Raw genomic sequence first — 27317 nt, forward strand, 5'->3', positions numbered from 1 at the left:
AGGGATGCAGAGTTACTCAGTATCCAGGAGAGAGGTTCCCTCTCCTTCAATTCCCTCTGCCTGGGAAGATATTCTCTCAAGTCATAATAAAGTGCTATTTCTAATAACAATGGCCAAAGTTTGAGCGTATTATAACTGGGAGACCATGCAGTGTTCCTAACCGCTGAGCCATCTCTCCAGCCCTCACCCTAGAACCGTATGGAGTAGAAAAAGAATTATAGTAGATTCTGAACAGAAGCAAGGGTTCCGTCCTACTGAAAATGAACAGATGTCATGTAACAGTCGGTCTCTCAGGAATATAAACCACTCATGAATGTGAAGTCACTGAAGGAACAAAGGATACTGTGTGAGATTTGGGAGGACGGCAACTTATAGACTACTTATATATGTTTAAGGGATTTTTAATTTTTTTAAATTTTAGTTATTGTGGTGTGTGTGTGTGTGTGTGTGTGTGTGTGTGTGTGTGTGTGTGTGTGTGTAGGCCAGAGAGCAGCTTCTGGGCATCAGTTCTTTCCTTGACGCACACATTCCAGGGAGGGAACTCAGGCCATCAAACTTATAGAGCAAATGCTCCTGTTTTTAAAAACAAATTATTTACTTAGTATTGTTTTTCACTTTATGTTTATGTGTTGGCTCTGTTCTTTAACAATTAAACTTTATTATACAACCCAACTAGCATACACAAGAAGGAAAAAAGGTTAAAGGGACAAAAGAGTAAACCTTCTGGTATCTGTTCTACGGGACGGGTCCTTAGGTGTCTCTCTGTCCCGCGTGCTGGTCCGGCCCCGTTGCTGCTCCCTCCGCGCTCTCGCCTGGGCTGCCCTAGTTGTTCTCTCCTCCCCACCTTCCCAGTCACATGCAAAGGGCGGTCTCCTTCTCCCATTGAGGGTCAATTAGGAAAACAATAGCCACGGTGGGGTTCCCAGGCCGGCTTCTTGAATTCCAAGCCCAGGAAGGTTCCAAGCAGTCTGTCACAAGGTATTCATGGGGTGCCCCAAGAGTAAAGCCTGCCAAGATTGTTTCCACCTGTGACAAAGCTTAATCTTTCCCATATTTATGTGCATGTACTTGCCTGAATTCATGGGCACTATGTGCATACAAGAACCTGTGGAGGCTGGAAGAGGGTGTTGGGGACCCCAGGACTGGAGTTACAGGTGGAGCTGAGATGCTGAGCTGTCTCGCCAGCCCCAGCAAATGCTTTACACCCACTAAACCAAGATCCCGGCACTTAAAATTATTTCTTTATTTAGACATGATTTTGCTATGTCACCAAGCTAGCTTTGAACTTGTGATCCTTTTCCCTGAGCCTCCTGAATTTACAGCGTATGGATTTACAGTGTATGACGCCATGCCTGGATTTAAAGTTTAAATATTGTAGCCTCACGCTGTGTGCGCATGTGTGTGTGTGTGTGTGTGTGTGTGTGTGTGTGTGTACATACGCCTACATATATCTGTCCCTTTCCTTATTTAATTTGGGGCCCTTTCTTCAAATTGTTTCCTCAGAGCCCACCCCTCAGTTGGAGTACAAACAGTGCCCTGACTTTGGGGATAAATACATTCCAAACAGCAACACGAAAGGATTTAAGGATTTTCTGGCTGATGTCGACAGTACTGGTGTCCAGATATGCTGGTTTTATCACCACTGTGGCAGTAATGAGCAATAGTAATTGTTGTTTCATTTTAATTTCCAATTTCCTGTGCACTTGTCATCGAAGTGTGAATGGGTCTGCCAGTGACAAATGTTTTATTTATCACCCGCATCTGTTTGTCAGAACTCAACAAGCCTCTGGCAGCCTGTGTGCTTAGGTCTCACTGTCCACATAGTCACCCTTGCACTGCAGAGGGTGTGCTCTATGTTTTGTGGCTCTCTACTGTTGATTTTTAAAGATGGTTCTGTGGTGAAGACACTTGCCATCAGTCCTGTGGACCTAGGTTGGATCCCCGAGTCCCCATGTGGTAGAAGGAGAAAACTGCAAGCTGCCCTCTGACCCACATATACATGCTGTGGTATGCATGTACAAACATGTATGGGCACGCACGTACACACACACACACACACACACACACAAATCAGTAGATGAAATAAATTTGCCCTTTGGAGTCATGTGGAGTTTATTTTGGTATATGGTATGAAGGCTGATGTGAAATAATTTTTACCTGTGTAAGTACTTAGTGATTTGTTAAACAATTCTTTCTTTTCAGGCTGCTGTATGATGATGCTTACACTATAATTACCATATTTTCAGAAGCAATGCCTATTAATTCATAGTTTTATAAAGTGGGAAATGAATTACTAAACTGCAAGTGACATGCATTTGGCATTCAAGTTCCAACTGTTCACAGTATCATGATGATACACTTCTCCAGGAATGACAGCTCATGCTGCAGCTGTTTAGCTATAGTCAGAGGAGCCTCAGCTGTCCACAGAGATAAAGGGTCTCCATGGGCAGCTGGGAGAGCACAGAGAGCAAGGGACAGGCACTAGAGCCATGGTCCTAACAATCTGTTATGTGAATTGATATCCAGAAGCAAAATGGGATTGATTCCATTTGGGTCTTCTTTGTTTAATCTCACAGGTTAACTATCACTAATTAGGAAGGGCCCTGACTATCAATACTGATGATCAGCTTATGAGAAGGAAAGGGCAAAGGAAAGGCCAAGTCAAGGCAAAGGAGAAGGAAAAGAGAGTCATAAAGACACATAGAATTGAGATCCTAGATAACAGCAAAGCAAAGTAGCTAACCTGGTCCTAACTGCTCGCTGCTTTTACAGCTGCACCCTGGTACTTCCCCAGCTGTTGATGCTGTACACCTGCACATTGGTGCTTCCCCAGCTGCTGATGCTGTACACCTGCACACTGGTGCTTCCCCAGCTGCTGATGCTGTACACCTGCACACTGGTGCTTCCCCAGCTGCTGATGCTGCACACCTACACACTGGTGCTGTAAGACCCCCCTCCCCTGTGCACCCGCCGTAGCAAGCATAGCAGCAGTAACGCTATCTTGCAAGGCAAGACTAGAATAATAGGTTCCCGAGATAAGATGAGGCCTGTGGCCCAGAGAAAAAAGATAAAAGCATGCTGAGATAACAGAAACAGTTTGTCCTTGTCAAACAAGATATTTATGGTCGGCCACCTGGCCCATAGAACGGGTAAACTCCCCTGTTCCTAGAGCCCATCTGATGACCGGGCCATAACCTCGCCTCATTTAAATTTACCAATCAGAGCCCTGTAACTATGCTTCTCGCTTCTGTACCCGCGCTTCCTGCTAAAATCCCTATAAAAGGCCCCCGAAAGACTCGCTCGGCGCGCCAGCCTCTCCAGAGACTGAGACGCCCGGGTACCCGACCCCCTGCAATAAAGCCTCTTGCGTGTTGCAACCGAAACCTTGGTCTCGCTGGTTCTTGGTGGGGGTCTCCACATTAAGACCACCGTGCTGGGGGTCTTACAGTGCTTCCCCAGCTGCCTGATGCTGCACGCCTGCACACTGGTACTTCCCCAGGTGCTGCTGCTGTACACCTGCACACTGGTGCTTCCCCAGCTGTTGATGCTGTACACCTGCACACTGGTGCTTCCCCAGCTGCGGATGCTGTACACCTGCACACTGGTGCTTCCCCAGCTGCTGATGCTGTACACCTGCACACTGGTGCTTCCCCAGCTGCTGATGCTGTACACCTGCACACTGGTGCTTCCCCAGGTGCTGATGCTGTACACCTGCACACTGGTACTTCCCCAGCTGCTGATGCTGTACACGTGCACACTGGTGCTTCCCCAGCTGCTGATGCTGTACACCTGCACACTGGTACTTCCCCAGCTGCTGATGCTGTACACCTGCACACTGGTGCTTCCCCAGCTGCTGATGCTGTACACCTGCACACTGGTGCTTCCCCAGCTGCTGATGCTGTACACCTGCACACTGGTGCTTCCCCAGGTGCTGCTTCTGTACACCTGCACACTGGTGCTTCCCCAGCTGTTGATGTTGTACACCTGCACATTGGTGCTTCCCCAGCTGCTGATGCTGCACACCTGCACACTGGTACTTCCCCAGCTGCTGATGCTGTACACCTGCACACTGGTACTTCCCCAGCTGCCTGATGCTATACACCTGCACACTGGTACTTCCCCAGAGCTTTATCTGTTCTTTGCCTAACCACCATGACTACTGTCTGTTGTCCAGTATCACCATGATCCACAGACTGAGGAAACCCCTCATGCTCACTTGCCTTAAGGCAGTTGTTTTTGTCTGTGCACTCAGATACAGCCATGGCAGTGTTTGCTTGATACTAGAAACTATCCATCAATAAAAGTTTCAATAACCTGTACCACCTTAGCATCACTACTAAAACATAAACATACTAAGAGGAAGACGCAGACATGATACTTCAAAAATCTAGTGATCAATGCCAAATGCAGGGGCACATCTGTCATCCTCTGGTGGCCTGTGATGCAGGATTAAAGATTAACGTCCTGATCCTGGAGTGCACAAGGAAAGTACAATATTCAGTACTGCCTGACACGTCACTTTTTGGGGCCATAACAAGCAGCAGCCCTCAGTAGGATATACTGTAAGCCTAACAGACTGGGCCTGTATTTATTAATTATTTCCAAAATGACCCTGCCTGAAACTCACATGGTCAACTGCAAGATAAACATAAATTTGTAGAATAACAAAAGTCAAACAAAGCACGTCTTTGAGCAAGCATGGATAGTAATTTGAGTCTAAAGCTCAGTGATGAACTTGGATACAGAGCTCTCCAAGTGAGGATGCAAATTAGCATGGGACCGGACAAACAGACGCTCCAAGGACCAAACGTTTCCTACTAAGGAAGTAGATATTGGTCGATTCTGTAAGAAACAGAATAAAGCACTTCTAAAACAAATCAAGGCTAGGCATGGTGACACACACCTGCAATCCCAGCACTCTGGAGGCTGAGGCTGAAGGGCTGCTGAGAGTTTGAGGCCAGCCCTGGCTACACAGTAAGTCCCAGAACAGCCAGGGCTACAAAGCAAGACCTTGTCCCAAAAAGCAACACAAACATTCCAGGTGAACAAATAAACATAGGGCGAGGGTGAGGCTCAGAGGTGGATCTCTGGGTTTGAACCTTAGCTGTCCTCTGACCTTCAATGCTCGTTCCCCGGATGCATCTCTACACTCACACAAAAGAAAGAAATAAAAATGTAATAAAAAAATAAAGTAACAGACCACATTCATTAAATGTAATTTATAATCATTAAAATGTAAAAACAAGTGACAGGCCCAAAGGGAATTGCTTAAATATCAGCCCATTTGCATCGTCATATATTATATAGCCATTGGAAATGATGCTTGCTGGAGGGGTCCAGGTATACCTCAGGGCTGGAGTTCACGCCCCAGCACTGCCCCAAATCAGAAAACAAACAAAAGATGCTGAAGTCCCATTCCAGAAATGGAAAACTCTTCATACACCCTTCCTTTTCAGTGTTGGAGGTTCCCAAGGCCCCAGGTGTGCCAGCAAAACCCCCAGGCCTCTGCATTTCCCCAGACAGGGTCTTACCCCAGTGTTTAGGATCACCCTGAAATCATTATGTTAGCCCAGGAAGACTCTGAATTGTGATCTTCCTGCCTCAGGCTATCAAGTAGCTGGAATTATTGGCACGAGACACTAACATGCTATTTAAAAACAAACAAACAAACAAACAAACAAAACCTCAGTAGCCGGTACAGCTGAGAGAGGAGAGGGGACAGCTGCCCAGCACCCAGTTCCATAGCGTGGGTCCTGTGCCCACTGTGGACATCAAGATGTGGGGAAGAGACACTTATTTTCATAGTTTTTATTATTTTATTTTATTTTATTTTATTTTATTTTATTTATTTTATGTGCATTGGTAGATTACCTGAATTTCTGTGAAGGTGCGAGACTCCCTGGCATTGGAGCAACAGATACACAGTGTGAGCTGCCATGTGGGTGCTGGGAATTGAACCCAGGTCCTCAGAAGAGCAAGCAGCCAGCGCTCTTAAACTGCCGAGTCATCTCTCCAGCCCAATTGTCATAGTTTTTGAGACAGAGTTTCATTACATAGTCCAAGCTAGTCTAGAACTCACTATGTAGACCAAGCTAGTCCCAAATCCATGGTTCTCCTTCAAAAGATTAAGCACATGCCACCATGTCTGCCCCAATATACTCTTCAAGTATTAGTGATTATTATTCCTAAGATAAGGATTGTCTTTTAGAGAATGGACTACTTACAGCACCAAGAAAGTTTGTTTCTTTGACTTCAAACTAGATATATGAATACATGTTGAACAATGGTAGGAATTTAAGATTCAGTATTTTAAAGTGAGATGTGATATGCTTTGCAAACTTGGTTAGAGTGTTCTGTCCTCAGAGTGTGAGGTTGCTGTACCCACACCGCAGAACAAAATTCCTTTTTTCAGGGTGTGGTGGCGCACGCCTGTAATCCCAGCGCTCGGGAGGCAGAGGTAGGTGGACCGCTATGAGTTCGAGGCCAGCCTGGTCTACAAAGCGTGTCCAGGACAGCCAAGGCTTTTTCTTACACTCTAAGGCAGTGCTGGGATCTCAAGGGACAGCACGTTGTCAGCCTGGTTTTGAACTGCTCTAGTGGCCATCAGGCTTGTTTAGACCTGTTTTTCATTTTTCAGATGGTAGTCTCATTATGTTGCTTAGGATTGGCCTAACTTAGCTCAAGTAATCCTCCTGCCTCAGCCTTTGAATAGTTGATATATAAGCACATGCCTGACTTTGGCCATCAGACTTTTTTGTTTGTTTGCTTGTTTGTTTGTTTTTGTTTTTTTGAGACAGGGTTTCTCTGTGTAGCATTTGCTGTCCTGGACTCGCTTTGTAGACCAGGCTGGCCTCGAACTCACAGCGATCCGCCTGCCTCTGCCTCCCAAGTGCTGGGATTAAAGGTGTGTGCCACCACTGCCCGGCAGCCATCAGACTTTTTGACCCTATAAGTTATCAGTAAAAAAAATCCTAAATGCACCCATGAATGAATCAATCATTCATAAGATATATACTATACAATTCTATCAAAATATTAGATATGTTCAAAGACGTGTGAAAATAGAAGTCTTAAATGAGATTAAATAAATGGGAACTCTAATACTTCCTTTTATGGTCTCATGTGAATACTCAATATATCATTAGGCTGGTTGAGCACAAAGTCTATTTGGCTTCGGATAAAAAGGAACCCCTAAGTTTGAACTTGTTCCATTTGGAAAGTCTGTAGGAAACTGGAACACGGTGGCCACCTGACCTCACTGTGGCTCACTCTGAAAGATTACCCAGTTACTATGCTACCAGGCAGTGGTGGAGGAAGTGGGGTGCACGAAGTACCTTCCCAGCACACATGCGCTCTAGTTACCTTGCTGCTGGAGCTTGTAATCAGTGGAATAGGCCTTCCCGATGATGTTCCACACAGGCCTGAGGCATCCAAACAGTCCTTCAAGGAACCCTCCGCTGCCACTGCCTGACCTGCTGAACTGAATCTTGACGTCTCCAGGACCGTCCGTGCTGTCTCCATCCACTGCGGTGCTGTTCCCCGGAGACACGGGCATCTCTGATTCATCCTGTTCCCGTAGCTGAAGAACACTGTTCTCAAACTGGGCCCTGGCGTCCTCGCTCACACTGGTCAGCACCGTCGTGGAGATGGGGCTGCCCGTCATCTCCGTCAGCTCGGACTGCAGAGCCCCCCTCTCCTGCGGCTCCTCAGGGAGCTTGGGTGATGGGTGGTTGCCCATAGCTGCAAGTTCATTTCGTCCAGCAAAGCTTTTGTTCTCAGTCAAGGGCAAGTGTGGTGAAGAGGAGCGGCTCAGGTGCTCCTGAGGGCTGGCCATTGTGCCATGAGGGTGACTCAGGTCCTGAGATGACACTCAGAGGATGAGAGCAACAGAGCTTTGATGAAAGAGAGGACTCTGAAACCTGGAGGAAAAAAAAAAAAAAGAGGACATGAGGCCACGGTCCGCCGCTACGTACACTGCTCCACTTCTGTTTACACACGAGAACAGTGAACCAGGCTGGAGAGACACTCAGGGGTTAAGAGCCTCACATTCTTTTCAGAGGCCTGGGGTTTGGTTCCCAGAACTAAGGCAGAAGGTCACAACTCTAGTCCTTACTTCTGACTTTAGCGGGCTCCTGAATGCACGTGGTCAACACACGTGCACTTCGGCAAACACACATATACATACAAATAAATAAATACTGTTTAAAAAACACTGAAACAGTGAGGAGGTTGGGCAGGTTTACTACATGTAATGGAATATAGTGCAGCAGTGGAAAATAATGTATATACTGTCATGAGAAACTGTTTATGACACGGTAAAATAAAGAACAATTAGGATAATAAATTTGACGCAAGCTTGAAAAAGCATGTAAAGGATACATAAGCACATAGTCAAGAAAAGTGACCGGAAGGAGGCACACAGAAAACGAATGATGGTAGATTTAAGAGCCGAACAGCTGCAGCTTTCACTGTATCCCAGCACGGTCTGTGACTACTTGCCTTTCTGTTTGGAGGAGGTTATCATGTGGCCCTCTTACTTCCTTCTCCCTCTATTACCATTTTAATCAGAAAACAAAACCAATCCTACACCCTCCTTATCCCAAGGGGAAACGGGGTTGTTCTGATGTATACATGCCTATAACTTATAGGCCCCTTCCTGTTTGTTTTGGTGTCTTATGCTGCCATCGCTTCTTCTGCGGCACTCACTTCATGCAGACAAAAGTCATAGATGCACAGCAAGACAAAACCTCAGTGCCTGTCATGTTGCACCCAATCTAGGGCAAGCACATCTAAGCCCTAAGCCGCAGCGTTTTAATTATTCTTTGTTTCTGAAGAGGTCTGAACCTCTGAGAGCAAAGATTTTCTCTAGATTAGTCAGATTGGCAAAAACTAATCTCGAATTTGTTGAAAGTAGGATAAGGCTCTTAAAGTAGGGAACAAATGAAAGACTGGCCAGTGAGGTAACATCAAACTAAAAAGCTTTTGCACAGCAAAAGAAACACTCTAACGTCACAGAGAGACAACCCACAGAATGAAGAGGAGACATTCGTGAACTATACATCTGGAAAGGGATATAATATCTGGATATATAAAAAACTCAACTCAATAGGCTTAAAAATGGTCTTACTTAAAATGGGTAATACGCGTAGGCAGACTAGAGTTAGCACAAATGGTCCAGAGAGCATGCTCAGCAACAAGCTATCAGGCTTGTGCAAGCCAGAACCACAGGGAGACATGGACTGTGGGCAAGGGCTGACTACCATGGGCATCTAGTCATGTGGAAAACAGTATGGTAGCTTTGCAGAACTACCACGTGACCCAGCAGTGCGCTCCTGTCTAAGGAACATGAAATGAGTCAGTCAGAGAATCGTCTGCATCCTCACGTCTACTGCAGCATCTGCCAAAATAGGTGGAGACCTAGGTATTGTCAACCAAGGAATGGACAGGAAAAAAAATGTGGCAGATACACAGATATTGTACATTGTATGTACAATGGCAACATTGTTAGGCCATAAAAGGGTGATAGCCTATCATTTGTGACAAGATAGATGGGACCAAACAACACTGTGTGAGAAAAAGAAACACTGTAGCCAATAAGAGCTCCCCAAGGAAGTGACAGTGAGGACCCATGGTGATCCGCAAGCTAGTCAGTCAATGTAGTCCATGAACAAGAGAAGATGAATCAATTGGTAGCCTACAAAATTAGTAAAGAGAGGGGGGGGGGCAGGGGAAGAGAAGAGAGGCACAAAGGTGACCCCATTGGATGATCGCTTCTCCTGTTGGACTACTTGCCAATTTGGCCTGAGGTGTTGTCAAAGAACCCCAAGTCACAGGCAGATGAGATGGCTTAGCAAGCAAAGACTGCTGCCACCAAGCCTGACAACGGCCTGGGCTCTACCTTAGGAGCTACAGGATGGAAGGAAGAAGTCTGCTTCTCCAAGTTTTCCTCTGACCTCCACTCATGCACTGTGGTGTACGAGCCCATGTATACACCCACACACACACACACACACACACACCCACACACACGCACACACGCACGCACGCCCATCAGGGCAAAAAAAAAAAAAAAAAAAAGAATCATCAGTCTCAATAAAGACTTTTTCAGTCTCTAGTCAGTTACTGGCATAAGTCTCACAAAATGCCACTAACCTAGTAGGAGAGTGTGTACATAGTCTTCTCTTGACAAAGGCCACTTGGGAGTTAATCTCACTTTCTTTCTTTCTTTTTTTAAATTAAAAACAGATTTTTTTCCACACAATATATTCTGATTATGGTTCCCTTCCCCCTGTTCCTCCCAGACTCCCAACCTCCCCTCACATCCAGATCCACACCCTGTCTCTTTTTAGAAAATAAACAGGCATCTAAGGGATAAGAATACAATACAATACAATACAATAATTAAAAAAACAATCAAATTGGAATATGACAAAAAAGAAAACAAGCACCTCACCTTCCTTAATAAATTTACTTGCATTTCTCTCACTCCTTCCAAGTCTTTAATTCTCATAAACACGAGACAGTGTGAATGTGAGACCCACTGGCTGGGGTAGGGGAAGACTCTGGCTAAAGCAGGACAGACAGCAGGAGAAATTATGGGGACCCAAGAAGGAAAGGGTGCTCCCCTACCCCTGGGATCCAGCTGAAGGCCCAGGCAGCAGAGGAGAGCCCCAGCAAGGTCGCCAACTGTGTAAGGCCCTTAGCCAGGGACTTCCTAAGACTCTCTCCAGGAAGACCACTGACCAGGAACACAGCATATGCTAACCCTGTGCCAACCGGGAACAGAGCACATGCTAACCCCATGCAAACAATCATGCACCCCTACTCTCCTGTGGGAAGCGCACGCCCACATCTGGATGCATCTTCCTGTCCTCTGAGTGCTTCTTTCACTTAACTCTTGCACCTCAACCAAGTCCTCCAAGCCTGCTTCATCTCACTGGCTAGGCTCACACCTCTTTTCAGTGTCAAAGCCCCAAATCCGAGGGTGAGCAGGTGGAATTGTGTTCCTGTTCCCTCACCGCTGACATGGTGACTGCTAGCCATCCTGCACCCTAGACTCTGAATGCTTAAGGGGGCCAAAGACAGCTCTGTTGCCCTTAAATTCACAAAAGAACGAGCACCAGATAGTCTGAGGCACATGCAGAATTAAAAATAGGGACGTGTGTAAGAATCAGCAGTCGAGAGCTTGTGACCAGCCAGACAGAATCAAGGCCATTCTAAAAGACAGTGTTCTTCGCTCTGGCCTTCGGACTGCTGAAAAGATGGAGCCCAAGAAATGGAATTCTCATGCTGGGAGGAGAAAAAAGCTGAAGCCCAGTGACAAGCAGAGAGGAAACTTGTCTCCTAGAAAGGAGATTTGCAACTTGTCCCAGGACCTTGTAGGAGAAACTGGAGCTAGGACCATGATGGGTTAGTGATGGCCGGCCAGTGGACAGGCCACACCTTGATAACAACCTGCTTAGTTGGGTGTGACTCTAGGCCTTTACTTAATCCTACACATCAATGCCAGGACCTTGAAGATGGATTTAGGGCAGGATCTCCCTCTCCCTCTCCCTCTCCCTCTCTCTCTCTCTCTCTCTCTCTCTCTCTCTCTCTCTCTCTCTCTGTCTCTCTCACTAATTTATATCTGGAATTGGCTTTCTGAGGACAGTTAGCTGTGTCTGGCTTGTTAGCGAGGCCAGACCTTAGTAACTCTGCTATCACACTGGACAGTATGGGGGAAGGACAGATGGAGACAGGTCAGGGTGGTATGTACCTGTAATCTCAGCACTTGGAGGTGGAAGCAGAAAGATCAGGAGTTCAAAACCAGCCTGGGCTAAGTGAGACCCTGTCTCAAAGAACAAAACAGAATTGAAAATATCCTGGGGCCTGGCCACGGGGTGAATGGGTGGGTGGGTGGGTGGGTGGGAGGTGGGGCAGGGGGGGGACGGCTAGAAAGTCTGATTCTGACATCAGCCATGCCCTGTAGCACCATACTGTGGAGACAGTCGTTCTTCAAGCTGTTCCTTGCCCTTAGACACTCATTTTACAAGCAGTTCCATTTTAGGGAAAGAGGATGATTGAACACTTGGGTGGACATGCCAGCCACACCATCTGTCCTGCAGCACCCATGTAGCACCCATGCAGCACCCATGCAGCACCCATGCAGCACAGGCAGGCTAAGTTACTTAGTCCTGAGGGTAGGGAGGGTGCTGGGGATGGAACTCTAGTCTTAATGCCAGCGCAGCAAGGATGTCACAGTCTCAGCGGCCTCTTCAGCTCCCAGTGGCTAATTCTGATTGCCCTTGATGACCCGCACGTAGTGCATTAGTGATACGCACTTTGCAGTTTGTCTGTTTGGGTATCTCTAGAGAAGATTAGCTGAGGAAGAAGACCATTTCTCATCCCATGGGCTGGGTTTCTGGGTTGAATAAAAAGGGGGAAAGTAAGCTGGGTGTGATGGTGCATGCTTTTAATCCCAGCACTCGGGAGGCAGAGATAGACAGATCTCTGTGAGTTCAAGGACAGCCAGGGCTACACAGAGAAACATTGTCTTAGAGAAAAAGGGTGTGTGTTTGGGGGGCAGGGATGAAAAAGCAGGTGAGCATCAGCATTCCCTTTCTTGGCTTCCTGATATGGCCACGTGTGAGCAAGCAGCCTTCCATCACACAGCCACACAGACACAAGCTGGTCTGCTCCAGACCTTTCCAGCCACACTGGGGTGTGTCTCCTAACATAATCCCAAATAGCCCTTTCTTCCCCCATGGTGCCTCTTGCCAGGCTTTTGGTTACAGTGGCAGAAGGAATTACCAATGTAGGACAGGACAGAGGTAAGAGGCAGAACTGGAATTAGACCTTACATATTAAGAACACGTGACAGGAGCATGAAGGAACCACGAGACACCATGGGAACGCCAACTCTTTGAATTATAGACATGGATGAAGGAGAAGAATCCTGAGGCATTGGCGTGGACTGGATACAGAGCAGATCAAAAATCATAGAAGAATATTTCCTGAAATTAAGAAAAGATATGGGGCTGGAGAGCTGCCTGAGCTGTGAAGAGCACTTCTTGATCTTCTAGAGGACCTGGGTTCTGTTCCCAGCATCCACATGACAGCTCACAGCCATCTGTAATGTAATGTAATGTAACTTCAGAAAAGTAAAAAAAAAAAGAAAGAAAAAAGAAAAGAAAAAAGCACATGTACCTTTAATCAGAATATATTATATGAGAAAGAGCCAATTTTTAACAAAAAGGGGGAAAAGGAAAAGATACGCTCAAACAAAAAGTACACAGAACATCAAATATATAAAGACCAGAAAAGAACATCTCCATGGCTTCTCACAGTTAGAACACCAACTATTCAGCTCAGAACAGAAAAGCTGCTGAAAGCTGCAAAAGAAAAACCACAAGTCACATAACAAGGAAAATGTATCATAATAACAGCTGGTTCATCAAAGGAACTTTAAGACCCAGAAGTGCCTGGAGCACCGTACTCCAAGCTCTGAAAGCCCCTGGATGCCTACCTAGACTGCTGTAGTTACCAACGCTACCTACCACAGTTAAAGGAGGGGGAAACCTTTCTGCTGTAAACAGCCTCGGGGAATTCCTACCCACCAAGCCAGTCCCACAGAGAGTGCTGGGAGCTATGCTTGATGCTGAAGAGGGACTGAACATGACCAAGAGCTACAGGAAGAAAACAAATGACCCTGAAGCGCAGAACAAGGCCAGGAATGCAAACAGAGAAAAGAGAACAATCAACAAATGTCTTCCAAGAATACCTTTGAAAAAATTATTTCCTTAATTTTTTTAAATTAAAAATAAATTTTTTGAAAAATATCTTGGGCCCAACTCCCAACCAAAAGACATCAGAATTAAATGACACCATGCAGCAAATGAGCCTAACAGACGCGTACAGAATATTCCACCTACACACAAGAGAACATAAACTCTCCTCAGCAGCTCACTGGAGCTTTTTAAAAGTAGACCGCATCTTAAGGCACCAATTTTTTTTTTTTTACAACTTTAGGAAAAGAGAAATAACTCTGTGTATCTTCTCTGACCACAGTGTTCCAAAGCTTAAAATCAATAGCACGTAGCTCTCTGGTCAATACACAAATTCACGGAGATTGAATAACTCAACACCAAATGATGAGTGGGCCAAAGACTTAGAAAGAAAACGAAAAGTTCCTGAAATTCAATGAAAAATGAAAATACAGCACAGCAAGGCCTCCTGGACATGCAGAACGCAGCCCCTAGAGGGACATTGATAGCTGTGGAGCCTCCATTAAGCAATCAGAGAGAAGCCAGTCGCTGTTGCACGCCTGTAATCCCAGGACGTGGGCCGCAGAGGCCAAGATAAGCAAGGCTACACAGAGAAACCCTGTCTCAAAAAAAAAAAGCAAAATAAATAAATAAATAAATAATCAGAACCGGCACAAGTAAGTGACTTAATGATGCAACTAAAAAATTTTGGAGAAACAAGAGCAAACCAAACTCAAATCCAATAGAGAGGAAGATGTAACAGAAATCAAATCAGAAACGAAAGGAAACAAACAAAAAAAGACTCTAAGATAAACAAGATTGACAGACTTTGGCCCAACTGGAACAAAACAAAACAAAACAAAATACAAAAACAAAAACAAAAAACAAAACAAAATAAAACAAACAAACAAACAAAAACAAACCAAAAAAAAAAAAAAAAGGAAAGACGAGAAAATTAATAGAAACAAATAGGGGAACATTATAACAGACATCAAAGAAATTCAGATTGTTATTATGAATACTCTAAAAATCTGAACTCCACTATGTTAGAAAATCTGCAAGAAATGGACAGATTATTAGATTCATCCAAACCACCAAAAGTAAACCAAAAAGAGATCAACACCCTAAACGGACTCACAACAAGTGAAACTGAAGCAGTAATAAAAAGCCTCCTGAAAAAACAACAAACAACAAACAAACAAACCCAGGCCCAAATGGATTCACATGTTCAAAGAACTATACTCACACCTTTTAAAATTATTTTAAAAATTAAAATAGGAAATAGATAAAGTTCCAGACTCCTTCTAGGAAGCCAGCATAGATTTTTAAATGTGCAATAAAATACTTCCAAATGCAGCCCAGGCATATGTCACAAAAATCATCTACCTTATCAGGTTGGCTTTATCCCAGAGATGTAGAGATGATTCAAGGTACACAGGTCAATAAATCATATAAATGGATTTAAAGGCAAATATCAAATGATTATCTCAGTAGATGCAGAAAAGTCCTGTAACGAAATCCAACATACTTTCATGCTAAAAATCGTAGAGAGAGCAGAACTGGGGATCACACTTCAACATAATAAAGGCTGTATATGTCAAGCCCACAGCTACCACCATCCTAAATGGAGGAGAACGCAAAGCAACCCCATCACAGCTGGGGAGAAGACAGCTGTCCTCTATGCCTGCTCCTGTAAGTACTGTGCGCGAGGCACTAGCCAGAGCAAGGAGACAAGAGGAGGAAAATACAGGAGTACCAATAGGAAACGATGAAGCCAAATTACCCCTATTTGCAGATGACATGAGACTTTACATAGGAGATTCCAAAAAACTCAACGAGAAAGCTTCTAGAAAAGATCCACGTTTTCATCAAAGCAGCAGGACACAACATCAGCCTACGAAAGTCAGTAGTCTTTCCTCACACCAGCAACAGACACACGAGAGACCATGCAAACCCGTTCATGTTGACTCCAAAAACATATCCAGGGACCTAAGCAAGGAGGGGAAAGACCGCTACAGTGAAAGCTTTACATCTCTAAAGGGATCAATGAAGACAAGAAACTGGAAAGCCCTCCCATGGGCACGCACTCATAAGTTAACAATGTGAAACTGACCGTCATACCAATCCCACCTCATTCTTCATAGAAATGGGGAAAAATATCCTAAAATTCAAAATTCAAAGGCCCTGGATAGTCAAAGCAATCCCAAGGAAAAGAACAACGCTGGGGGGTTACGGTAGCACATTTCTGGCTATATTACAGAGCTGTAGTACTAATACCAGCATGGTGCCAGGACACAAACAGACACGTAGACCAGCGGAACAAAATAAAAGACACGAGTCCATGCAATCACAGCCATCCCACATTTGACAAAGATGCCAAAAATAGAAAAAATTAGAAAAAAAGACAGTGTTTTCAGTTAATGGTGCCGAGAAAACTGGTTATCTACACATAGGAGAATGAAATTGCACCATACCTGTCACATCTTAACAAAAATTGGCTCCAAATGGATCAAAGACTGCTAGAGGACGCAGGTGGCCCCCGGTAACATACAGGTGTAGAAAAGGACCTTTGCCACTCACTTGGGGGCCAAGGCCAACAGTGGAAAATGGGACCTCATAAAACCAAGCACTCTGTACAGCAAAAACAAAACAGCTGAGTGAAGAGGGAGCCTACGGAGCGGGAGAGGACATTTACCATCTATAACTTCTAGAGGATTAATATCTCAAATATTCAAAGAACTCAAAAACCAACAGAAAATAGAAAAGGACAAGAAAACAGATGGCCAGTTAAAAATGGGCTATGGCTGTGACTCAAAAGAAGAAGCAAACGTACCTCAGAGTATGTGTCCCACATCCTTAGCAGTTAGGGAAATGCAAAATAAAACTACTTTGAGGGGTCCGGAGAGATGGCTTAGTGGTTAAGAGCACTGGCTGTTCTTCTAGAGGCCCTGAGTTCAATTCCCAGCACCCACATGGTGGCTCATAACGATCTATAATAGAATCTGATGCCCTCTTCTGGCATACACCATGTATGCACACAAAACATTCAGATACATAAATAAAATTTTTTTAAAAAGCTACTTTGAAATTTCATCTCACTCTAGTCAGAATGGGTAAAATCAGGAAAACAACTGACAAAAAATGCTAGTGAGAATATGGGGAAAGGAAACCCTCATTCACTGTTGAGGGGCTGCAAACTAGTGCAGCCACTGTGGGGCTCAGTGTGGAGAAAGCTCAAAGGACTAGATGTAGACTTACCACACAACCCAGCTGTGTCACTCCTCGGCATATGCCAAAAAACCTGACATCCTATTCTACAGATACTGACTCAGCCATGTTCACTACTGCTCTACTCACAAGAGCTAGGAAACAGGAACAACCTAGGCGCCCTCATACTGATGAGTATGAAAATGTGGCGCACGTACACAGTGGAATTCTACTGGACTGTAAAGAAAATGGAATCATGGATTTTGCTGGTAAATGGGTGGAACCAGAGTATGTTATACTAAACAAGGTAACCCAGGTCCCAAAGACAAGCAGGGCAAATGCTCTGTAATTTGTGAACGCTCACTCTGAATCCTTAGGCATGAGTTTACAACCTGAAGTAACCAGGAAAGTAAACAAACAAACAAACAAACAAAAAACCAAACAACAACAACAACTACACACACACAAAAAACCCCAAAACCCAAAAACCAAAAATCAAACCAAAGCATGAGGAACCCTAGAGACACAGGTGCTCTGCCTGGGCATGCGCTGTCTCTATATAGGAAGGGAAAAGGGAGTCAACAACGAGAGGGGACGGCGTGGGATAAAGGACTGAAAGCGCCATAGGAAAACATCATCTTATGTTTACTTAAAAGTGTGCGTATACTATACTAACGTATATGTATGCACACATGTATGAATGATTTAAGTGACGTTATGCCACCAGGATGATGCTGATCGGCTAAGAGCCATAGCTCTTTGGTCCTAGGTCAGAGGAGCTCACAAGACCCCCAAACAGTGTAGGCTATCGCCTCAATGGCCTCCCAGAACTTAAACGTTAGGCCCTTCTCCAGAATATTCCACATTCCTCAGACACAGGACTTGCAAGCCTCTAGCTGGAGAGTCAAGGACTAATGTTCACCCCGACTGTTCTCAGTGCGAATGAAGTCCTCAAGAGGATAGCGCCCTGCTCAACAGTGGCACGGCTGCGCTGAGCCCCCTTTCCTCCCGGCTCCTTCTGTTAGCCCAGTTGTTTGTTCACGCAGAGAAGCAAATCGCCACAGCATTACCAGAACAGATACCAAGAGTGACAGTGGCTCAGAGTGCTACCCCAGTTGGCCTTAAGGTGTGTGGAGGAGGAGTCACAGAGCCACCTGAAGGCTGAACTTGAGCGGCACCAGGCTACCCAGCGAGGCTCAGCGCTCTCCGGCCTTGGGCAGACGCGAGGCCAGCCTCCATGTGTGCACCAGTCTAACAGGCGTCTCTTAGATGCGTGCTCTCTGAGAACATCAGCGCCAGCACGAAGCTGCAAAGGCAGGGCAGCTGAGAGCGCACGAACAAAGCCATCACTATGACTATATTCAAATCGCTGTACTTCAGATGAGTGTAGGAAGATAAAGATGTCTAAATTTTACCTGCTGTGTGTACACCCACCCACCACCACTGCAGAGGAAGGAGCTGGCAGGCATGAGCCGATGGGAAGCCGCAACCCATTGCCATTTGCTCTTTTCCTTCGTTTCCCTCGGCCCATGTTTGGTTCAGGTACCTTTCTTGGGAACTGATTGCTTGGTTCTCTTGATTCATGAAAAAAAAAAAAAAGAATCAGGATTATTATTTATTAAAAGGAAGGGAGATGAGGCCAGATTTTTAAAAAAAAAAAATTGACAGGCAAATAGAAAAGATGTGGAACGTCAGAGGGGTAAAGGGCGCGAGTGTCAGCCTTCCACCTGGACACACCGCGGAGTGGCGGCGAGGTGCCGCCATCTTGGGGCTTCTGACTACGGGAGTGCATGATGACGCTCTGTCCCTGCCTCGGGATGGCTTCTGCAATGTGAAATTTTTGGCCTCAAAAGGAAGAAGTGGTTTATACAAAATGAGTAGGCAAGGAAGGGATAGACAGCGCAGCTGCACACTTGGCAGGGGACTGCCAATTTCTGGAAATTACCTTGGCCTTGCGCCAACATCCCAGGATGCAGGATAGAGAGAAAGAAGAAAGAGGCAAGGTGGCCGAAAAGATCCGTCTTGGGTTACACGGTTTTTCTCCACGTTGCTAATAGAAGATGATGTTATTAATTCAGTATTAAGCTCAGAGTTTTATTTTCATATAGCGAGTAGGAGTAAACCAGTTTTAGAAAATTTGGCCCTTCAAATAAAGTTCTCAAAATTGAACAAAATTTAAATTAAATATTATTTCTGAGAGTTACTGATTAGTGGAGAGCTCTTCCCAACCAATCTTCCGGCATTATTTATTTATTTATTTATTTATTTATGCCTCCTTCTCTTCTTTCTTCTTTAGACAGGGTCTCACTATGTAGCTCTGGCTGTCCTAGAACTCATCAGATAGCTCAGGCTGGCCTCAAACCTGCAGAAATCCCCTTGCCTCTGCTTTCCCAGTGTAGGATTAAAAACGTAAATCACTATTCCCAGCCTCCACATATTTCATACTGATGTCAAAATTATAACAGTGTAAGACAGAAAGCCCAGAAGGAAGACGTGGACTGACACCTTAACGCTTCACCATTGTTTTTGGTTTGTGTGGTTGGAGTTTTGTTGTCCAACGGGCTGGTTGGAGTTCACAATCCTCCTTCCTCAGCCTTTGGGGTGCACTCCCATGCCTGGCTAACTAAATCTTAAGAGACATGCTCATACAGCCCCACGCCTAGCTAACCAAATCTAAAATTGAGAGAGACACTCATCTCATGAAATCAGGGGGAATAAAAGAAGAACCAGGGGAAGACAAGATTTTCTTTTAAAAATGAAAAAAAAAAATCAAGAAAGGCTAAGATCAATCAGTTGTCAGACAGATGTAGCAAAGCGGGGCTTATGAAATGCATCTGAAATGACAAGGGAGACAGAGAGGCCAGCAGCTCACAGGCCAGAGGAGACACAGGAGAAAGGAAAGCCTGACTCTTGTAACTTCTTTTCTGTATTTAATTTCCTTTGTCTCTAACCATAGCAGCTATTTTTAAAACTCTAGGTTTTAATAAATCACAAAATGCAAGCAAGTTTAAAGCAGCTATAATACTTGAGATATTATTAGTATCTAGTCATTCTGATATTTGAGAGGAGAAAAAACCTAATTCTCATTTTTATTTTAAATTTATATTTTAAATTAGGGGATTGTTTCATTAATTAAAAGAGCTATCTCTAGAAAAACACTGCTTATGGGAAAGGACAAATAGATAAATTTAGCGTTGCCATAAAACACGTGAGCTCTGCACTCGAGCTTTCTGGGCCTCTCGTGGTCCTTTGTAAGTCTGTAATGAGGATTAAATAAGGCAACACAGTGTGCTTAGCCTGTTACCTGGTTCAAAGCCAGGCAACAATGAAAGTTTGCCATTTATACTTTAATTTATAAGCCCTAGAGTCTAAAATAAGGAAGCATATGATTGTGTGTGTGTGTGTGTGTGTGTATTGTGTTTAAAAAAATGGCCCACACTTAGAGTGTTCAGTCTCTGCCTCCTGCACACTGAGACTACAGCCACTGTACGCAGTAAGAATTATATTATTTACTACTATCTGTAAAATTAAGAATGAGCTCAAATGAAACTGTGGATTTATTTTTGTTGTTGTTGCTATTGTGTTGTTGTTTTTTAAACAGGGTTTCTCTGTGTAGCCTTGGCTGTCCTGGACTCGTTTGGCCTCAAACCCATAAAGATCCGTCTGCCTTTGACTGCCTGAGTGCTGCGATCACAGACATGTGCCACCGGGGCCAGCTGACCATGGATTTCTTAAAATCACATTTCATTCATTGATGTGCCCGCTCCCACACCCACAGGCCACAGTGACTGTGTGGAGGTCAGAGCACAATTTGCTGGAGTTAAATAATTTCTTCCACTGTGTGAGTCCATGGAAGAAGAAGAAGAAGAAGATTACATTTAGGTTATAGACTTTACAGTGGGCATTTTTGCAGAAGCCATCTTGTAGGCCCAACAACATGAATATGAAAACAAAACTGTCTTTAAGTCATAGGGAAAAAGAACCTTAAAGTGGTCACAGAGGATGGATGTTTCCATTCAGAAGATCAGACTTCCCAGAAACAAGTGATAGCCTGCTAAAGGTCTCGGGATCACTATTTACGCACCCTGGACCTGGACCACCCTGACCATCCCTAGAGTCTCTATGCCTTATTTCCTTATTTAGTTTTAAAAGGGATACAATTTACTCTCTTAGTGGGGTAGGATGTGGAATAGAACAGGTATGTAATCTGATGGTGAGAATAAAAACATCCAACAATTAATTCCAATAAATGCATGCTGTGAATAGATACTTATTATGTCACATATTCCTTCTCTGCAGACTAAGTATGTTTCTAAAGAAAGAGCCACAGTCTAATTAGACTAATCTATACTCCAGATGCACTACGGGGTATAACGAGGTAAATTTTGGGATTGTATATATTCACTTTTCTGAATTCAAATTTCCAATGTCATATGATGAAAGAGCAGCAGCAGCAGCAGCAGCAGCAGCAGCAGCAGCAAGCAGTGTCACTTAAGTTTCTGGAGGGCCCACATGCATCTAGGTCTTGTTAAGAAATAGATTGTCAAATGGGGCAATGAAAGCTTAATAAAAGAAGAGATTACTTACAAAGGGGCAGGCAGAAAAAGCAACAGGGATGGCCTGTGTCCCAGAGTTAACTGAGCCAGTGGGTTATTTCCTGGACAAGGGAAAAAATGATTGCCAGTGGGGCTGGAGAGATGGCTCAGAGGTTAAGAACGTTGCCTCTTTTTCCAAAGGTCCTGAGTTCAATTCCCAGCAACCACATGGTGGCTCGCAACCATCTATACTGAGATCTGGTGCCCTCTTCCAGAAGGCAGGGGCACATGCAGGTGAAGCACTGTATACTTAATAAATACATCTTTTAAAAAAATGATTGCCAGTCTTGTAGACCATAGAGTAAGAACTTTGGCCTTGATGGAGTGATGGGCCGAGTTTGGTGATGTGAGAGAGTGTGAGCAGAGGAGTTAACGCTGAATCATAAGTGAACACTCCTATTCTCTGAGATCTCCTGGGTGCCTCTCATCGATTGACCCCAACAGCACAAAAGAAGGAAAGTGTCTTTGCATGTCAACTTCTGCAGGCACAGAACAGGGTGCTGGGTCCCAAAGCACAATTGTGCCTCAGCATCCTAGCAGTGGTGATCCTACTTCCAAAGGCAGACATACTGGGCAAAGCTGGAAATGCAAGCTGCAGCCCTCAGTCCATGCTGCCAAGGGCATTCTTTACCAGAAAAACTGAAACTGGTGTCAGTCGCTGTCTCTATAGACGTGGGGATCTATCAGAAAGTGTCCTCTTCTGCCTGAGCAAATGTGTGTGGCCTCCTTTTTCTTCTAAATATGGAAAATATTGTTATTATATTTGAGTTATCTGTGAAGTATGTGAACACCATTTTTATTATTGAAACCATGTGAGATCCATATTATGATTAAATAGTTATAGTGGGGGTCCCTTTCATAATGTAGTTTATGAAAAATTATAACAACATAGGGTTTATGTTAATACTAAATACAAGACATAAAAATGCCCTTTAAAGCTATGAAGCAATATCCCTATGTTGCCATGGCTATTAAGTCTGATGCTGGCTCCCGGAAGGTAACGAATGATGTGTTGCTTATCAACTGTCTGGACACCCTTTTCCAGGGTCTAATTGGATAAATGCAGTCCTCATCCCTCATTAAGGAAACTTCTCTGTGCCACAGATGGAGACCATTGTAGAAACCCACAAGCAATCAAAACGCAGAGTTGTGGAGCCCAGTTCCAAGTGATAACTGTACAACACAATTCCTGCCCCTAAGGCTCAGGGAATCTCACTGTAGAACAGGGAATCTGCTGTGAGATGGTGTCTTCTGGGAACGTCAGGAGCTACACCCGTAGAGTTTCTACGACATGACTGTGTAAACATGACCTAAGCAAGGATGACCTAAAGACAAGCTAACACGGAGAGGGGAAAGCCCACGAGGCCTCACCCCTACACAAAGAACTATAGGCAAGCAGGTAAGCGACTATGAGAGTGGGAGAAACAGCCCTTCCCAGGGAAGAGCACACCAATTAGTTATCCAATACCAAGTGGATAACTTATACATAGATAGAAGTAACATTATGAAGACTGAGCAGGCTGTGCTTATCTACTTAGGAGTGTGTGTGTGTGTGTGTGTGTGTGTGTGTGTGTGTGTTGGTACTGTTACTAAGAACAACATGCCTAGGCACATGACAGAGGACAGAGACTGCAGTGTGGAACTGTTCTCACCCAATCACGCTCGGGTGTTCCAACTGCTTGGTTGGGCAGCGAAGCTGAACGGAGGAAGAGCTGAGTGCAGCTCGTTCGGCTCTTGTGTCATGTCATGCAACACCAATGGCAAAGTGTGCACTGTGCACAGAGCCCTGTGGTTCTCTGCAGTCACAGGGCAGCGATGGTCTGCACTGCTATCCCCACAGGGCCATGGAAGGCTGGACTCTGTCAAGGCTCTTCTGCCACTTTTGCTAGCTTGTTGGCTTCTTGTCTGGAATTGCTGGAAATACATACTGCTGACAGAGTAGGGAGTGCCATGACTTCTATTTTTCAGGAGGCACCACTAATTCTGATAAGTGTGTGGCTTCACTAAGTGTGAACCCAGGGGACCCAGCATGTCCCCTGCCCCTCCCTGCTATTTAGTTCAGCATCAAGAACAGCCTCAGATTCAGAGGGATGCCTCACTTCATGGAGAGAACTTTAAACACACAGGGACACAAGTAATTCATTACCTGTGCACTGCATGCTGGTAATTCATTAATAGTAACTGGTTGGGGGTATAGCTCAGTGACACAGTGCTCGCCCACCATGTCCAAGGCTCTGGGTTCGCCTCTGGCACCAAAACAAACAAACAAACAAACAAACAAACAACAACAAAAACATAAGCCAACAATAACTGAGGTCCATGCCTATCACAGCCCTAAACATTTTTCCTGGTTACTCCATCCTCAATAGACCCTCCAGGCAAAGTACTCTTGTTATTCCTAATAATGCTCAACGGAAAAAACTGGAGTACACACTGTCCCAATGGCCTACTGTCAGCTGGGTGCTAAATGCTGGAGCTGAGGCCACCCCAGTTCTGCAGCCAGAAACCAAGACCATAACTTTGCCCACACACATTTTATCATCTTGCTATGTAGCCCAGGCTGGCCTGGAACACTCCATCTTCCTGCCTCTGCTTCCCTCAGCTGAGACTGCAGGTCTGTTTGAGGAAAATTCTGGAAGCAACACTGGATCACTACCACCACCATCCCTTGAAGTTCCTTATCCCAGGACTAGTGTTGCTGGAAGGCACAAAGCAGGGGGAGGATGATGAGAAATTTTCACATTGACAGTAGCTTCTCAGCGGAAACCCTCCTGCAGACAGTGGGGTAAAGACTCCGGGAGTGGGGAGTCTAGATGCCAGCTCAGCGCCAGCGTCTCAGTGCTAGTAAGGTGACATCTGTGTAAGAGTCGATGGATTTTAGACTCAGCTTTCTCCTTCCACAACTCTCTTTGCTCACAAAAGCACTCCTGTGTTTCAGTCTTTTTAGCATCGATTCAGCACAGGTAGTCCTTTAGAAAACACATTAGAACATTTTTGAGATTTACCATGAATTGAAATTTGAAATTGGCAACAATCAATACATTTTATTTTAGACTATGGATTAGACTATGGTGGGAGGGATCAAGGCATATCTATTATTTAATTTAATCCATACTTATGATTTAATCATGGGGGGGGAGTTTCGGTTCCTATTCCCAATGTTGCGGAGACTGCACACTATTAATAGTTCTTGATAAGCTCCATCCACCGAGAATGATGACAACAGGGAAGAATGCCACCTTAGGTACTGAAAATAGGTGGTGTACACGCAAGTTCTGATGGAGAGAACAGATGCAAACGATTGGCTACCTGAGTGGAAATACTATGTAGCCTTTCGATACAACGGTCAGTTTTACAGAGGGTAGAATTTAGCAGCCTGGTCAGCATCTTCCTCTGGAATTGTAACTTGATCTCACCGTAAGAGCATGTTGAACAAATGTATGCACGCAGAGTTTTGGTATGTGCATTCCTGCATATACACATATGTGTATATGTGTATATACATGCAAGTGGAAGCCAGAAGTCTAGTCTGGTATAATCCTTAGTCACCTTCCACCTTACTTGTCACTGGGGTTACAGGTGTGTGCTGCCACATTCGGAGTTTTATGTGGGTGCTGCGGTCCAAAGTCACGCCCGTATGATTGTGTGGCAAGTACTTTAGTGACTGAGCCAAATCTTTAGTACCCACATAAACATTACGAAAATTATTTTATTTTTATTTATGTGCATGTGTGTGTAGGCATAGGCCATGTGTGTACGGGTGCCCTTGGTGGCTGTGAGCAGCCTGACATGGGTTCTGGTTTAGTTCCCTGATCCCTGAGTCCATGGCACATATGAATACCCAGGCAGACTTACTGGACATGCTAACCCAGGCATGCTACTGGACATGGAAACTGAACTGGAGCCCTCTGTTAGATCAGCAAGGGCCACTAACCACTGTGCCATCTCTACAGCCCCTGTAAGATATTTTTTCGAAAGACATAATTCAACAATCCAACCACCCACAGTACTATACGAAATATCACTTCTAAATCTATTTGCAAAGCAGAGACCTGTTCCACAACACTAACAAGCACTTTAGTGTTGTACTTGTTGGTCAGCTTGATTTCCTTCTGTCTCGGTGTCTGCTATTGCCTGGTCACTGGCCATCAAATCTCTCTGTGCTTAGAAAGGCTGGTTGGGCAGTTAGTGTGACCAGTAAGTCTGCCTGGGTATTCATATGTGCCATGGACTCAGGGATCGGGTAACTAAACCGGCCTGTACTGTGTAGAAAATGAGTAATTAGGTTTGTACAGAGGAACAGCGAGTCTTCTTCTCCTTTTTTTTTTTTAACTTTGTTTATTTATTTATTTATTTATTTATTTATTTATTTATTTTCAGCGCATCTTCTTAAGAGTAAATGGTATTATGGAGGCAATCAACAGCTTCCAGAATGGATTTAAGGCCTGCTCCATGCTGAGAACTGTTAACGTGGCATGGCTGGGGAACCAGCAGGTACTACTATTATTCTGCTAACTGGACATAGTGTCAAAGTAAATTAGTGTCTCTGACCCCATAGAGCAGTGCAGCCCTCAGACCCATCGGAGGAGTTTTCTTATACCACAGATGGTGATCAACACAGAGTCCCCCAACTAGTCAAGATGTAGAGAACAAGTGACTGTGGCATGCTTGGCCACAAATGGGACATCTATAGTCCCCCCCTCCCAGCCCCCCCCCCTGCTGTTGCCATCACAAAAGGCACAAAGGCCACAGCAGCAGGTCTTATGTCGAGGTGCTTTATTCTCGGAGAGTACCAGTGGTTGAAGACAGTGAAGGCAGAAGGTGAATAAAAAGTAGTGACTGTAGGGGAGCACAGCAGTGTGGAAGGTGTTCAGTACTGGGTCTACATGTCCCTTTTCCTTCCTCGAAAGGACTGGACCTTAAATTACTCATTACATACGCAATGGTCAGAAAGCTTTCATTCAAAACTGCAGTACCCGGAATGACCAAATTATATAGTTTCTAGATTTCTGTCATTACATTAAATAGTACATATATAACATGTATCTTACTGGCAAAGCAGTACTGGGGGAAGAGGGACTTAGTTGTTCACTGCCAACAGAACAGCTAAAATTTGTGGGGTTAAGTACAACGTGAAATCTCTCCAACAAGCCAAATCCTGCAGTCTTTCTCCAGGATCAGATAAACCCGCCAGATTGTCCCCTGTAAGCAACCACAAGATCTACCCCCAAACTCGAGGAGGCTTGGAGCAGCATGCACATTCTGCTTATCAGCCCAGAGGCCTGTTTCTATCTGCCTTCATTCCACTGAAGCCGTATCCAACTTCGAGGTCCAAGCTCACCTGCAGCAGATGCTCTCTGCTGCTCCAACCTGACTCAAGCATATCAGACACAGAATCGACAAGAGAAGTCCGCATGCCCAGAACTCATCGAAAACAAACAAACAAACAAACACCATGAACAATGAAGACAGTACTCCCCAAAACACACCAGTCCTATAGAAGTGTTCGGCAATGAGAGTCACCTGGATGCATGTTGGGACACAGCACTTAAAACCTGTCTTAAAGCTGGGCGTGGTGGTGCACGCCTTTAATCCCAGCACTCGGGAGGCAGAGGCAGGTGGATCGCTGTGAGTTCGAGGCCAGTCTGGTCTACAAAGTGAGTCCAGGATGGCCAAGGCTACACAGAGAAACCCTGTCTTGAAAAACCAAAAACCAAAACAAAAAACAAAAAAAACCCCTTGTCTTAAATTCATCAAAGGATTCGAAGAGTTT

General features: G+C 44.8%; 1 protein-coding gene across 3 annotated transcripts in view; it reads right to left on the reverse strand.

The window, feature by feature from the left end:
- The window catches only part of MAP3K13 (mitogen-activated protein kinase kinase kinase 13), a 162623-nt gene that overhangs the window by 40959 nt on the left and 94347 nt on the right, over nucleotides 1–27317 (reverse strand). For all 3 annotated transcript variants that reach the window (XM_084801743.1, XM_084801742.1, XM_084801744.1), the window contains one exon: nucleotides 7363–7919. In XM_084801743.1, the coding sequence (XP_084657869.1) occupies nucleotides 7363–7834 (472 nt within the window). In that variant the 5' untranslated portion in view covers nucleotides 7835–7919. The remainder of the gene's footprint in view (nucleotides 1–7362; nucleotides 7920–27317) is intronic.

Source organism: Acomys minous, assembly GCF_964271855.1.
Source record: "Acomys minous genome assembly, chromosome: 11".
Taxonomy (NCBI): domain Eukaryota; kingdom Metazoa; phylum Chordata; class Mammalia; order Rodentia; family Muridae; genus Acomys; species Acomys minous.